Below are 16,495 nucleotides of genomic sequence, written 5' to 3'. Positions count from 1 at the left end.
AACTGAAGAGAAGACTAACCAAAGCTGAGTTTCACTCAAGCCCCCGTGCTCTCAACAGCAAATGCCGAGGTTCCTCAGACACTGAAGGGTCCAGCACAGAAGAAATGGCAGAAGGTTGGGGCGGGGGGGGGGGGGGGGGGTTAGAACCTGACACTGCCATGAATACCCTCCAAAGACTGAGCCTTTCAAATGGGAACAGTTTTTCCCATCAGCTGCTGAATCACCTATCACCAACTGGTTCAGGAGCTATCACAATTGTCCAGACCACCCCTCTCTCTGAAATTTTCTTCTTCCTGACCTCCAAGCTGAACTATCCTATTTCCAATTAAAGGCTTCCCTAAAAACCCACCTTTTTTCCAAGGCTTTTGATGGTGTTCCATAGCTTGGCCAGTGGACTAGCGGAGCAGCAGATGTCCAGGCTCTCTGCTCCCTTTATTCCTTAATTTCTTCTCTCTTTGGCTTTCCTATACTTTACCGTAGTTCTTTTCTATCTATTATTTTAGCTGTTAACTGCTTTGATTAATGTTTGTGTTAATCAACCTGCTGGTTGATTAACACAGCAGCCACAAGTCTGGATTGGTCTGGTGTAAAGTATCATACCATAATGTTTAAGTATGTTTTCTGCTACTTGCGCCTATTTTTCTTTATAGAATAAGCTTGAAATAGGCACCCACTCACTCTTTTATACTAAGCATCCTGTTATATAATTAATGGAGCATTTTATAACGTCAGTTTCATGCATATTTGGCCATATTCACACATAAATGATCTCTTATAAGTAAGCGCCAAGACATCATGGCATGTACTTTGCCACTAACATAGTAGGCGATGGCAGATAAAGACCTGTATGGTTCATCCAGCCTGCCCTACATGATAAACTCCTAGGATATGACAGCATAGTATTGTCCTTCTCTTCTACATTTCTTTTGGACAATTGTAACCTTCTTTTCATCTTTTTGTACAATGCTTTCTGTTTGTAATGATATGATTTTATTGTGAACTGCTTAGATAGTCCTCCAACATTATCCAGAATGTACAATATTATTAGTTCATTGATATATCCATCAATATATACCGTTATTCTATAATACTAAGCCACTGTAGTATATTATTTTAATATTGTTCTACTCTATACTTTGAATTTTAAGCTAATTTTAAGCCACATTGAACTTGAGTCTATTTTCGGGATAAAGTGGGCTATAAATGTCATAATAATAATAATCAAATGAATACAAAACCTGCAATGAATTACACACATTCAGAAGGACCAATCACACTTTACTTGATGAGCAATTCTCTGCCCCCCCCCCCCCCCCATAAAAACCTCAGTAAATTCATCAGACAACACAAAGGTATTGTTGAGGTCATGTGATCAGTTTCTACAGCAACCCTCTGCAGCCTTATCAGAGATGAACTTAGGTCCATGGCACTGGTTTGCTTTAGTGATACCTCAAGCTTACTGGTGGTTTTAAACCATGGGGTCAATATTCAAGTGTTTATCTAGTTAGTTTTTGAGGTTAGTGGGACAAAGCTTGAGATTCGATTCAACCCTTACTCACTGGCTAAATTTCATCCAGTCAACTTGCAGACCTTAGAATATACATTCGAAAATAACCTGGTGGCAGGGGTGGTTACACTCTGTCTGGGCAGAGCCAATATTCAAAGTTATTCAGCTAAGTCAGGACATAAAGATTTGTAACCACTGGATTACCTTAGCACCTAAAGACCTGCTGCATATTTCCCTCCATCGGTACTACAGAAGGCAAAAAAGTGTTTACTTATGTACCACCTCTAAGATGATTAGCATTAATTATTGCACCACTATACCCCCTCCGAACATAGTACTGTATTGGCTTCATAAGACAAATCAATCTTTTCCAGGACAAAGACAGACGTATGATGGCAAGCACTTACTTTGCAGTTTCTATGTGTTTGATTGCTTTGTCTCTCTCTCCTCGCTCTTTGTACAGAAGCCCAAGCTCGTAATAGGTGAATGGCACCAAATAATGGTCATACTTTAATCTTTTGTCACTGAATCAGCAGTCAAAAAGTTGGTTACAAGAACAAAACAAAATTAAGAGTGACACATGATCTGAGTTGCACAAAGTACCAAAAAACATATTTCAGATTCTATTGGTCAGGCTCATTTAGACACAACTGACCTCTCCATCTTTTGTCTGAACCACAGCAGAAATTCCAACATTACATTTGTTAAACTTATGAGCAGAGACCCTTAACTGCATTTATTTTCCATTCAGACTACATGTAGACTTCCACATGGCACATCTCCGATACGGACAGAATATGCTGGAAGCTCACATGTAGCCCATTAGGAAGTTTTTCGCCTTGATGGTGAAAGTTTCCTCTGTGAGGAAAATGAGCATCATCCAGACAAGCTTCTATCTGACTTCATATTTTTATGACAGCTGAGGCACTACAAATTTTAATAGCATGCTCAGTGCAAGATTCTCTAGAACATACACTCCAACCTTCAAACCACCACCACCCTCCCACCTAAAAGAAAAATGTTAGCATGACTGATGTGTTCTGCCCCCACTTTGTGTGTCCACGTTATGCTGTTCGCATTTGTAGTCCAAGTTAAGTTTTTAAGTACTGATTGCCTTACTTCCTGGTTAACTTGTAGTTTCACCCTCAGTGGTCACCTCCCTATGCATGTGACACTTGCTCCCACTGTCACATGCTCTTTCCTTATTGGCCAAAGGGCTGCCCAGGCCCAGCCACTTTGAACGCAGGCCAACCCAGCAGCGGCACATCCATGATGTGGGTGGTGGGGATCCCTCCCTTCCCTTCCCCCAGATGATAAGGAATCCCCTAACTGCACTCCTCTACCCCCCTCCTCCAGTACCTATTAAATCCTTCACTTCTTCGCCAGCAGTGAGTAGCGACTCATACTTGCTGTTCACGCCGGCCCCAAGCCTTCTCCTGATGCAACTTCCTGTTCAATGGGCCAGGAAGTTGCGCTCAGGAGACTACACTCAGTAACTACACTCGCAACCCTTCTTGGTCTGAAGGGTTGAACTGAAGTAACAGACTGTCCTGCTTGGGGTAGCGCTCCTGGTTCATCTGCATGTTCACTGTAAGTGCTTATTTTGTTTGTTTGCATTAAAAAACAGATGGAGCTGAGTTTCCTCCTGGTGAATGTTGGGATGATGGTTCAGCTCTCTGCCAATCATTCTGCTGGGAGGGGGGACAAGGGAGGGGGAGGGAGAGGGAGGGGGGAATGGCACTTTGCGATAAATAATTAGATTTTGGGTTGCTGTTTGGGCACTCGGTCTCTGAAAGGTTCGCCATCACTGATCTAGGGCCTTGCTGTCACACCAGACGGCAAACCTCCTCCATTTGAAAGAATAACACTTTTTCGTGGAATCTTTCCTGGAAGCAAGCAAGACTCGGGAGACACCCTCTGAAAGGCCTAAAGAGGCAACTTCTAAGCTCTCAACATCAAGGCTGTGACAGCCAGAGACTGGAGGTTGGGATGTAGAAGCGACCCCTCGTTCTGGGTGATTACACTCCAATCTCCACGGTTCTTCGGAGGACAACTCCAGAAGAAGAGGAAACCAGATCTGACGAGGCCAGAAGGGAGCAACCAGAATCATTGTTCTGCGGTCTTGCTTGAGTTTCAGCAAAGTCTTCCCTACTAGAGGTATGGGAGGAAACGCATACAGAAGGCCTGTCCCCCAATGCAGGAGAAAAGCATCTGACAGCAGTCTGTCGTGGGCCTGAAGTCTGGAACAGAACTGAGGGACTTTGTGATTGATCTGAGTGGCAAAAAGATCCACCGAGGGGGTGTCCCACACTCAGAAGATCTTAAGGACAACGCCCATGTTGAGCGACCACTCGTGAGGTTGCATGACCCTGCTCAACCTGTCGGCCAGACTGTTGTTTACGCCTGCCAGATACATGGCTTGGAGAAACATGCCATGACGGCATGCCCAAAGCCACATCCGAATGGCTTCCTGACACAGAGGGCGAGATCCGGTGCCCCTGCTTGTTGGTGTAATCCATAGCAACCTGATTGTCTGTCTGAATCAATATGATATGGTTAGACAGCCGGTCTCGGAAAGCGTTTAGAGCCTTCCAGATCGCTCATAATTCCAGGAGGTTGATCTGAAGACCCTTGAGTGTGAAGTCCATCTACATGAGCTCCCCACCCCATGAGGGATGCATCCGTCATCAGCACTTTTTGCGACTGAGGAATTTGGAATGGACATCCCAAGGTCAAATTGGATCGAATGGTCCACCACTGAAAGGATCTGCAAAAGTCAGTGGAGAGATGGATCACATCCTCTAGATCCCCTGTGGCCTGGCACCACTGGGAAGCTAGAGTCCATTGAGCTGATCTCATATGTAGGCATGCCATGGGAGTTACATGAACTGTGGAAGCCATGTGTCCTAAGAGTCTGAACATCTGCCGAGCTGTGATCTGTTGAGACGCTCGAGCCATGGTCACTAGAGCTAGGAGATTATCTGCCCTTGCCTGGGGAAGATAAGCTTGAGACGTCCATGTGTCCAAAAGAGCTCCAATGAACTCCAATTTTTGAACCGGGACAAGATGGGACTTGGGATAATTGATCACGAAGCCCAGAAGTTCTAGCACCCGAATAGTCATCCGCAAGGACTGTAGAGCGCCTGCCTCTGAGGTGCTCTTTACCAGCCAATCGTTGAGATAAGGGAACACATGCACTCCCAGTCTGCGTAGCGACGCTGCGACAACTGCCAGGCACTTTGTGAAAACACTGGGCGCAGACGCGAGACCAAAGGGCAATACACAATACTGAAAGTGCTGAGTCCCCAACCAAAATCGAAGATACTTCCTGTGAGCTGGGAGTATCGAGATGTGAGTATAGGTGTCCATTAAGTCCAGAGAGCATAGCCAATCATTTTCCTGAATCATGGGAAGAAGGGTGCCCAGGGAAACCATCCTGAACTTTTCTCGGACTATGAAATTGTTCAGGGCCCTTAGGTCTAGGATGGGACGCATCCCACTTGTTTTCTTTTGCACAAGGAAGTACCTGGAATAGAATCCCAGCTCTTCTTCCCCTGGTGGAACGGGTTCAACCACATTGGCCTTTAGAAGGGTGGAGAGTTCCTCTGCAAGTACCTGCCTGTGCTGGGAGCTGTAAGAATGAGCTCCCAGTGGGCAATTTGGAGGTCTGGATATCAGATTGAGGGTGTATCCCAACCGGACTATTTGAAGAACCCACTGGTCGGAGGTTATGAGAGGCCAAAAAATATCAACCTCCCTCCGAGAGGCAAGTCATCTGGCACGGACACTTTTTCTGAGGCTATGCTGCACTGGAGCCAGTCAAAAGCCCGTCCCTTGCTTTTGCTGGGGAGCCGCAGGGGCCTTAGGCGCACGCCATTCACGGGAACGAGCGCACTGGGACTGAGCCTGGACAGGCTGCCAAGAAGCAGGAGTGTACCTACACCTATTGTAGGAATAGGGAGCACTCCTCTTTCCTCCAAAAAAACCTCCTAGATGAGGAGGTGGTAGCAGAAGACGCCCGGGCGGGAGAGATAATCCATAGCATCATGGTGCTTCTTGATCTGATCGACCATATCCTCTACTTTTTCTCCAAAAAGGTTATCCCCCTGGCAAAGGGCATCCGCCATCCGCTGCTGGGTCTTATGATCCAGGTCAGAGACGAGCAGCCATTAGAGTCTGCGCATCACTATACCTTGAGCAGCTACTCGGAATGCCACATCAAAAGTGTCGTAAGTACCCCTGGCCAGGAATTTACAACACGTCTTCTACTGCCTGACCACCTGGTGAAAAGGTTCGGCAAGCTATGGAGGAAGTGCTTCGACCAAACTGGACAGTTGCGTCACCAAGTTCCGCAAGTGGATGCTTGTGTAGAGCTGGTATGTTTGAATCTTGGCTGTGAGCATAGCGGCTTGATACATGTTTCTCCCAAAAGAATCCAAGGTCCTAGACTCTCTGCCTGGGGGAGCTGAGGCATAGTCCCTAGTACTCTTGGCTCTTCTGAGAGCAGAATCCACCACCATGGAATCGTGAGGTAGTTGAGACTTCACCATTACAGGCTCTCCATGGTGGACTCTGTACTGGGACTCAGCGTTTCTGGGGAACTAGATTAGAGAGAGGGAACGACCAGTTTCAAATAAGAACGTCCCTGAGTGTGTTATGCAAGGGAGCCATTGCAACCTCTGTAGGTGGAGAAGGATAATCCAAGACCTCGAGCATCTCAGCCCTGGGCTCATCCACAACCTCCATAGGGAAGGGAATATCCTTGGACATTTCCAGAATGGAGGAAAAAAAAAGACTCTCAGGCGGAGACATCTTTCTTTCAATTGGTAGAGTAGGATCAGAGGAGACCACATATGACTCTTATTTATTTATTTATTTATTTATTGCATTTGTATCCCACATTTTCCCACCTCTTTGCAGGCTCAATGTGGCTTACAATACATCATGAATAGTGGAAATAAGAAGAGAATAGACGTTTGGTATTACAGAAGAATTTTGGGTTACATGATAATGAAAAACATGATAGTAATATAACAAGAGAACATTTTAAGACAGTTTTGGATACATGTGGGGGAGTTCACGTATGTTAATCTTTGTGGTATGTCCTGTTAAAGAGATGGGTCTTCAGTAGTTTGCGAAAGTTGGTTAGATCATAGATCGTTTTTAGGTTGTGCGGCAGCGCATTCCAGATTTGTGTGCTCATATATGAAAAGGTTGATGCGTGCATTAGTTTGTATTTTAGACCTTTACAGTTGGGGAAATGAAGATTAAGGAATGTGCGAGATGATTTTTTAGCATTCCTGGGTGGTAAGTCTATCAAGTCTGACATGTAAGCTGGGGCTTCGCCGTGGATGATTTTGTGAATTAGGGTACATATTTTGAACGTGATGCATTCTTTGAATGGGAGCCAGTGTAACTTTTCTCGTAGGGGTTTAGCACTTTCATATTTTGATTTTCCGAATATGATTCTGGCTGCTGTATTCTGGGCTGACTGGAGTTTTTTGAGTATTTGCTCTTTGCAGCCAGCGTAGAGTGCATTACAATAGTCTAGGTGACTGAGTACCAATGATTGTGCCAGGTTACGGAAGACGGTCCTTGGGAAGTATTGTCTTGCTCTTTTTAATTTGCACATTGAGTGGAACATCTTTTTGGTTGTGTTTTTCGCGTGACTCTCAAGCGTTAGGTGTCTATCAATGGTAACTCCAAGAATTTTTAGGGTATCCGAAATTGGTAGATTCAGTTTTGGTGTGTTGATGGTGGTGAATTTGTTCGTATTGTGTTGAGAGGTGAGTATTAGACATTGGGGGTTTTTTCTGCATTAAGTTTCAGCTGAAATGCATCTGCCCATGAATGCATGTGTAGACTTTGGTTGATTTTGTTGGAGGTTTCCTTCAGAAAAGTATCTGGGATTCCTCTTCCTCTCACGAGCGCTTATCATTGGTATCGGACAAAAGCTCCCTAAGAGCAGCCCGAACCTGAGCCTGTCTCAACGTCGAGGAACGGCGACCTCGAGGGGGATGTCGAGGTCGACCCCTGCCTGGACTGCGGCGAAGCTTCCTCCGCTGACGTCGAAAAAGAGTCGACCCGGGTGGCAGCCGACGCCGATGCGGACCTCACCAAAGGGGAAGGACCAGTTGGCGCTTCAACAGTCGGCGCAAGCACCCCTGGCACCGAAGTAGACTGGCGCAGCAATCCCTCCAGAAGCTCTGGAAGAAGGGCCCTGATGCACTCATTGAGAGCTTCCATCGGAAAAGGCTGAAGGGCTGGCGCAGGAGTCAGTGGCAGAATCCAAGGGGAATTGAGAGCCAGTACCAGGCTGCCAGAAGACTGACACATCGGCACCTCCTGTATAGAGGGAGAGCGGTCCTCTCGGCGCCGACGTTTCTCGGGTGCCGAATCCCTCGGCTCCCCGGAGCTCTCGGTACCATGCATGGAAGAAGATGAATGACGTTGTTTCTTAGCCTTCGCTCGACACCCGTCATCGAGACTCCTCGGTGCCAAAGAGGAGGGTGTGGAATCCTCATGCCTCCTTGGGGCCGGGGCCGACGAAGGTCGATCCCGGGGGGGGCCTGCATAGCACTAGGCCTCGAGACAGGTGGAGACCCACTCGATGCCTCGCTGTTCCCAACGTGAAAAGGTCGTTTGGCAGCCATTACCTGCGCTCTCGAAGACGATGCTTCCCTCGACGTCGACGCCACCGACCTCGGTACCGATGCCGAAGGACCGGACCGATCAGCAAAACGTTTTTCACGTTGAGCCTCCCGAGACACTTGGGTTCGTTTTTTCATTAAAGAGCACAGCTTACAAGCAGCTGGCAAATGATCGGGCCCAAAGCACTGGAGATACCACACGTGGGGGTCGGTACCCGAGATGGTCTGGTTGCACCGGGTACAACACTTGAAGCCACTGGGTGTCCTCAATGACATGGACGGAAAAACGGCGGCTGCGAAATTAAAGGACTCGATTGTGCCAATTAAAAAGGCACAAAAAAAGAAATAAAACCCGGCTGAGCAGCCTAAAAGCCGGCCGTGACAAAAAAAGAAGGAAACTTAAACTTAGTAAAAAAACTAAGACAATAAGAGAAAGCAAAATGTTTTTTTTTTAATATTTATGATAAACACAACAACAAAGAAAAAAGGGAAGCGGTAAACGCTAGACGAAGTCTCCTGGGCCAAAAATGAGCACAGCGGAATACTGTGTCACTCAAGACACGGATGAAAAAGAACTGAGGAGGGCACGCTTGTGCCGCGGGCGGAAAGCCGTTTGCGCATGTGTGGTGCGCTCTGCCCGAGCGCCGGACCGCTCTCGAAGGATTTTTGTTTTGCCTAAAGATTTGCCGATCTCCTGGGCCATCGCGGACGATGACCCAGTCATGAGAACAAGCAGCCTGCTTGTCCTCGGAGAATATCCATTATCAGTGAAAAAGAACAACGGTATACAGATGGTACTTCATGATGAGGAAAAAACCAACACTGCAGCGTTTCGGCAAAACCTTACCTTCATCACGGGTCCAAAATTGAAGTACTCTTAAGACATGTACTAAACCACACATCACTGCAGGAATATCATTGAGAAGCAAAAACTAGCAAAACATTGACGGCGTCTCTGGTGTTGAAAATGTGGTTTACCTCCTTCCGTCCTCTTTTTTCCCTTTGGCTGCTAGGTAAACACATGCATTCCTCTTGGAATTTGGGATTTCTTATAGCTTAGCCCTGACAAACAACATATATTTTACTTGCTTTCTAGCCTTTCCCCACTTAAGGCTATAAATAGGCTTGCTACAGAGTGATCAGTTGCTAACCCTCAGCCCAGTGACTAACCTCTCCTACTGAAATCTCAATACCTGTCTCCCTTCCCATCACTTTGGCAGTATGTGCATGCTATCAAAATTATAGACCCTTTCCATGGATTATCCAATTGAAATGATTTACAAAGCATAAAAATCATTCAACTATAATTTTTGAAGGCTATAGAAAAAACCAACAATAAGGTGCAACAGCAACAATCCTAATACCACAATGTCATAAAAAAATAACACTTCAAACCTCTCCTAAACAATGCTAAGGATATAATTGTTTTTAGTTCCTCAGGAAGCTGACTGTAAAAATTAATTATATGATTGTAAGAAATGTTACAATCTCAGAGAATGATGTTAGTCCTCTAAAATATGAGATTTATTCTCTGGTCCACAGCATACTTGCATTGTATGATGCCCTGGAAGGATATACACATTAGCTACAGACACATCTTAAGAAATGATTCATACCTTTCAATAACTTGATTGAAGCAAAGCTCAGCTAGCAAAAGTCGCCCCATATACTTCAAACACAGACCTTTCAGTAGTTGGACCAAACACTGGTCATCCTCATAATATTCTGTGGAATCTTAAAATGGAGAACAGACTAAGGACAATGATACTGAAGTATTAAAGGAAATGAACATTAGAATCATAGTGGTCGATATTCAGGAGAACTTATTCAGGTAGGAATGACTCCTACCTGGATGACTCCTGCTCACCCAAGGCTTTCAATGGCAAGTATTACAGCACTATTCCCCAGGTCCTCTATAGTGCAACTTGAGTTGTGCACACAATTCAGGTCGTATTCTATATTATGTAGGTAACTTAATTATCTTAACAAGCCAATCAGCACTGATAATTGCCACTTAACAAGCAATTATTGTCACTAATTGGCTTTAAATAGAATTTACGTGTATAACTTGCTAAGCGTATGCTATAAAGTGATGCTCATAAATTCTAATGTATACTGCCAAAAAGGAGCGTGGCCAATGGGCATGGAATGGGCTGATCGTGGGCATTTCTAAAAATTATGCACGCTGCTATAGAATGCACCTGCTCTGCGCCTAAGTTAGTCACCAGCATTTACACCAAGTAAATACGTAAATTCCCACAACTAGATTTAATCACACTGACGGGCCCTAGGCGTATTCTATAAGCCGTGCCTAAAGTTAGACACAGTTTATAGAATATGCCTAGGCATATTGTTATGGTGCCATATGTAGAATCTAGCCCTATGTGGCTAGTGCTGAGGCAGTCTGTGGACAGAGACAAGGCACAGCTAGGAGTTATCTAGGCACCGCATATACTGAGTGCTGGTACCCAGATATCTACCCAATTAACTTAGAACAGAAAAAAGGCTGTCATAAGCCAACTAGGCAGCTACCCAGGTACTGCTTCTGAATATCTGCAGTACCTGGGTAACTCCCAGCAGCTACCAAAGACCTGGATCTTCAGTGCCAGTAAATTGCTAGGGGCTGGCAGTGAATATCTGGGTGAAGACAGCTCCAGCTGCCGACTTTTAAAAGAAACGTTGACTGCCACTGGCTAAATATTGACCAGATAGATTCCTCAAGTGAATACACACTTATTCATGTGCCTGTGTTTGATGAGAAAAAAAAAATAAAGAGGCTCATTTTCAAAGCACATAGATTTACAAAGTTATATGCTACTATGGAACATTGTAAGTCTATGTGCATTGAAAATGAGCACCTAAAGCAAATTGATTTATCGATGGGACATTTATTTATAAGCAGGGCATTTTTGAGGGGGTACTTGGAGGTACTGAGTACCAGAACCTTTTCCATTGTCTGCTAAAATTGACCCATGGTCCCCAAGTTTTAATGAAAGAGCTCTGACTCTACACACTGATTCTGCCTTGTCATAGATTGTGACTGGTTGCAGGGGGCCTGGCTATTGTGGGGTGGGTCCCTCAGTGATCACCCCAACCCTGAAGGGTGGCCTGGCATTTGAGTACTGGCACCTTTTTTGCTAGAAAAAATGCACTGCTTATAAGGTATAAAGAGCACCTTAGATCAGTGGCTCTCGACCAGTGCGTCCCCAAAAGGTGGGAGGTGTGTCAACAAATTTGGTGTAGATAGTACACCTGTGTTTTCTTTACAAATATCAGTGCCTGCAAGCTGGAAAGACCAGAAATCTTGAAAATCAGGTTTTTGAAATCCCTCTAACTGGTTCCTATTTCTGCTTCCCCACTACCCCCAATAATAACAGCTGCCTCCAGCTCCAACTGAAAATGTTGCAGGTCTGCTGTCCATAGATTCTGAGTAGCATTTTCTTGTGTTGCTTCACAGTATCTGGCAGTGGGATCTGGTGTTGCTGTTACTGAAGTGACAATAGAATTTGAATATATATTTGTTTTGTTGTATGACAAGTGAAAAATCAGGGAAAGATGTGTTCCATACAGCATTTTCATATTGGATAGGCAAATTCATACTAAACGTACAGTTAAACAATGAAAATGTAGGTATGGTTTGTTGAGCTGTGAATTTTAGTGTTTGATGTGTCACATACATGAACGTTATCTGTCAGGTGTGTCCCAACAGAGGAAGGTTGAAAACAACTGCATTAGACAAATGATGAAGATGCTATTTGACATTTTGATGATTCAAGAACTTATTTGAGAGGGTCTAGAAGTTTAGCAAATTCATCTCTCTGCTTCATTCTCCGTTTTTGCCAGGTAAATGGCTCTTATGGATAACCATGAAAAATAGCCCAGTCCATTCTGTAGCTGTTGCCCAACATGGGAGGCTTGACGCCACTGCTTCCTGCTTGTTCAAGTAGGACATGACTCCTTGGCTGTCAAAATTATACTAGGTACACCAATTTTGGCCATTCAATTGCCTATATGGGGCAATTCTTTAACTTGGTGCCAAGATGTAGCACCACAATGGGAAGTGCTTAAGCCACACAGTCACTTTGGTGCACTGAAATAAGTGCGCCCACTTATAAAAAGTCAATGGCTGAAGTTGGCACTTCTAAGTGTACTATGCAATGCCCGCAACTGATAGTATTCTATACGTTGTGTGCATTGCTTGGCAACATGTCCATGACCTGCCCATGCTCCACCCATGTATACAACCCCCCTTGCAGTTAGTCACTAACCCCTGAATTCTATAAATGGTGCACAAATTTCTCTGCGCAGAATTGCACGCTATCCTGAGATGTGCGCATTAAATTGGCTAACAACCCAATTAGTGCTAGTAATTGAGTGCTATCAATTACTAACATTAATTGGCACCAATTTGAATTTTGCATGCACATCTTGCCAAACACTATTCTATAAAGATCCGCACGCAAATCTTATAGTATGCAACTCAAAAGAAGGTGTGGCCATGGGCGGGGCAGGGACATTCACTAAATCACTAAAGATGTGCACAGTATAAATGAATTCCATCCACGGCTATATTACGCGTCCGGATTTACACCAGGTTTCAGTTGGTGCAAATCCTTGTGTTCAAAATTCGGTATGGAAATCAGCTCTAAGTGCTACTGTATAAACAGCACCAAACTCACAGCGCCGTTTATAGAACAGCACTCTGCACGGATTTTTTCGGCGACGTTTTTTTGAGAACCATTTACTGAATCTAGTCCTATGCGACTTTGGCATGTACGTTATAGAATAGTGCCTAGCATGCATGTAACTGCCAATTATTGACGTCTCTGGTACGTGTAACTGCTATTATTCTATAACTTACATGTGCACTTAACGGCCAATATTCAGCGCTATTTAATTGGCCAAGAATGGCTCCTGGCCGGTTAAATAGCACTTAACCATCTATCAATGAATATCCAGCGAGGGCTAGCCGGCTATCTCCCACTGAATATTCATGGTCAGTGCATAGAGTCTAACCGGCTATATTGTGCAATATAGCTAGCGAGCCGCAAATATTCAGGATTTCACCGGCTAAGTTTAGCAGCTATACTGGACCACGTAAATAGCAGGCCTATCTTTGGCCACTATAAACTTCATTGGCCAGCGTTGAAGATTAACTTAGCCGGTTAAGTTTATAGCGGCCATAAAAACCGGATATTCAATGCCGGTCACTGGAAACATCCCAGAATTGTGACTATCTGGGTTCGGCACCAACTGTGGGACTTAGCCAGCCTGCCTCCCATGGGCTGAATATTGGGCCCTTAGTGCCTAACATTAGGTGCTAACCCATTCAATTGCCCTTTTAGAGTGTTCACCCAGATCCTCATCTTCAGGAAGTCAATGTGACATCTTTTCTGGAAAGGACCAGGAAAACCTTGGATGTGAAGATCTTACAAGGGAGTAAATTTCTAAAGCCTATTTCATGTGAATATGCCACTATATGCATACAACAGGGTTCATATAAAATTACCCAAGGCATAAAAGTACATGCAATGCCAAGAACACAGACTTTTATGTGTCCCAGGTGTAAATGTGTTCTGGGGGAGAGTCTGGGCATGGAGTGGGTGGAGTTGCACATAAATGTTCACAGCTTCATTTTAGCCATGATTTCTGCAAAATTTGTGCTGATATTTTATAGACAAATTGGTCACTAAGGTGCTCATTTTGAAAGTATATAGACTTACAAAGTTCCATACTAACATTTGTAAACATTTCCATGACATACCTGAAAAAGTTTTGTCACCTCTCTTTACATCTTTAATCATATTTATTTATTCACCTCTTTGAGCTTTATCTGGCATTCTTCCCTGTGTTCCTCTTCTTGCATTCTACTGTATTTCGTGATTGCTATCTCTTTTACCCTTATTGTTTTAGCCACTTGCTTTAAGAACCAAATCGGTTTCATTTTCTTCTTACTTTTGTTTACGTTTTTTTCATGAAAATCTATTGCCATTTTTATAACTCCTTTCAGCTTGGTCCACTGCCTTTCCACTCCTCTCTTCCCATCTTCAGGTGTTCCCCTATCTTACTCAAACATGTTTGAAATCCAATACTTCGAGTCTAGTGTGTCTGCTCTCTTCTTTAGCTCTTATATCAAATCACACCATTTGTTGATCAAGACAGCCCAAATGGGCAACCACCCAGGCATTAGACACACTTTCTCCATTTGCGAGTACTAGATCCAAAGTTGCCTCTCTTTCCTCTTGGGTTCCATCACCATTTGTCTAAGCAGAGCACCTTGACAGGCACCAACAATCTCTCTAGTATTAGGATATTTCAATCCATATCTAGCAGGTTAAAATTTCCCAGCAACAGCACCTCCCCTTTCTACCGAACTTTTGGATATCCATAACCAGATCTCTGTTCACACTGCAAATAATGCATGTTTTCCCAGCCTATGCAGATATACTGCAATGGAGAATAGTCGGCTGATGAATATGCAGATGCCAGGCCAAAAGGCAAGACAAAAAAGCAAAGGTGCTGAGTCACTACCAGAAATCTGGTATCTCCTGGAGTATCTCACCTTGAATGTCTTTTCTTTTTAAGGTACCCATACAAGTCCCTCAGGTCTTGAAAAGGTTTGAATCCTCTGGTTTCCTTCAGAATCAGGAATTACTGCACCTAGAGTAAAATCCCGGTCCTTTCTATTTTGGTGGCCCAGGTTCAACAGCATGGCCAATGAGGGAGATCTGAACTTTTGGAAAGTCCTAGTGATCAGTGGGTCTGAATTCCCTTTTGAGGACAGTTTGGAGCAGTGAAACATGTAGAAGTGAGAGGAGCAATCGCAGAAAGTAATGTGTACGAGAACAACCTTTCTGGAGATCCATTTGCTGGTTAATGAGAGCTTCTGGATATTCAACCTCCAGATAAACAGTGCTGTACTGTACACTATGGAAGTACATTTATAAAATACTTTCTAAATGTTAAAAAAAAAACCATGCGGGGATACACATGTGAAACGTGGGTGATTCAACAGTGTACACCAACTCTTACATGATCTGTATGTAGGCATTCCTTGGGGCATAGGCTGAGTACAGACAGGGCACAGTAGCAATGTATGCACATATTTTATATAATAAGTGAGTACATGCATAGAATGCATGCACAAATTTACACCATCTAACATGTATACATTTATGCTGTACCTCATTGATTGTATTCATGACTATATTTGACCATTTTACCATTGTTTATATGTTAACCAAATTTTAAGTTTATGTTGTATTGTACCTGCTGTACACCACCTTTGGTGAATCCATTCATAAAGGCACTTAACAAAATAGAATACAATTAAATACAAACAAAACAGAACAAACCATAGCAAAAGCTAGTAACTCCCGGCAAGACCAGAGAAGACCTGGAATGTCAATGTCATAACAAAACTATGTAAGCCACATTGAGCCTGCAAATAGGTGGGAAAATGTGGGGTACAAATGCAATAAATAATAATTAACTCTTATTTTTAAATTCACATGAGAACACTAATTTATCCTTTCAGAATTACAGAATAGAAAACTTATGCAGCTTTACCTCTCCTAAATAGTAGCCCAAACTCAGCAGATTATTCTGCCAGTGTCTTATTTTGCTGGAAGTTCTTTCTCCGGTATAGTGAAAGGCACTTTGGCATTACTATTTGGATAAAAATGGGTCAGTGGAAATGTATCCTGCTACAGTTTCTGAATTGTTAAAGATATCACTGTAGCTTTCTTAGGGTATATAATGACATTCTGTTATGAATGTTAAACTTTCTGCTTCATTCCATCATGGACTTGTCTCGAGGGGCAATTTTGAAACACTGCATACTGCGACAAAGCTTGCAAGTACTTTTCACTCAAGGGTTGTTTGCACTAAACTGCAAAGCACCTACAGATATTTGCACCTGCTTTGTATGCAATCACTATTTGAATGGAAGAATGAGTGTAGGGTTCAAAATGTACTCTAGAGATAATTTTATAACTTGGCACTTTAAAATATGTCAAACACTACACCTATTTTATGCCTACTTTTTAAAGATAGACACCTATGTACCTTCATAAAATAGGCTTCCAGAACTACCCCCAGTAGCTCACACAAGAGTCTAGTTTTACTTGGTATATCAAAATTGGAAAAATCCTTGACTACTACTACTATTAAACATTTCTATAGCGCTACTAGACTTACGCAGCGCTGTACAAATTAACATGAAAAGACAGTCCCTGCTCAACAGAGCTTACAATCTAAATTGGACAGACGAACAGACAGCTAGGGGTGGGGAAATTGCAGTGGTAGGGGTGATAAGTGAGGGTGTTGAGTAAGAGAG

General features: G+C 43.7%; 1 protein-coding gene across 5 annotated transcripts in view; it reads right to left on the bottom strand.

The window, feature by feature from the left end:
• The window catches only part of TTC39B (tetratricopeptide repeat domain 39B), a 292,928-nt gene that overhangs the window by 17,602 nt on the left and 258,831 nt on the right, over nt 1-16,495 (bottom strand). For all 5 annotated transcript variants that reach the window (XM_030194157.1, XM_030194159.1, XM_030194161.1 and 2 more), the window contains 2 exons: nt 9,774-9,891; nt 1,915-2,031 (listed from right to left, as the gene is read on the bottom strand). In XM_030194157.1, the coding sequence (XP_030050017.1) occupies nt 1,915-2,031; nt 9,774-9,891 (235 nt within the window). The remainder of the gene's footprint in view (nt 1-1,914; nt 2,032-9,773; nt 9,892-16,495) is intronic.

The sequence above is a fragment of the Microcaecilia unicolor genome, chromosome 2, assembly GCF_901765095.1.
Source record: "Microcaecilia unicolor chromosome 2, aMicUni1.1, whole genome shotgun sequence".
Lineage (NCBI taxonomy): Eukaryota > Metazoa > Chordata > Amphibia > Gymnophiona > Siphonopidae > Microcaecilia > Microcaecilia unicolor.
The sequence above is the reverse complement of the archived record's forward strand: the minus strand, read 5'-3'. Positions and strand labels throughout refer to the sequence as shown.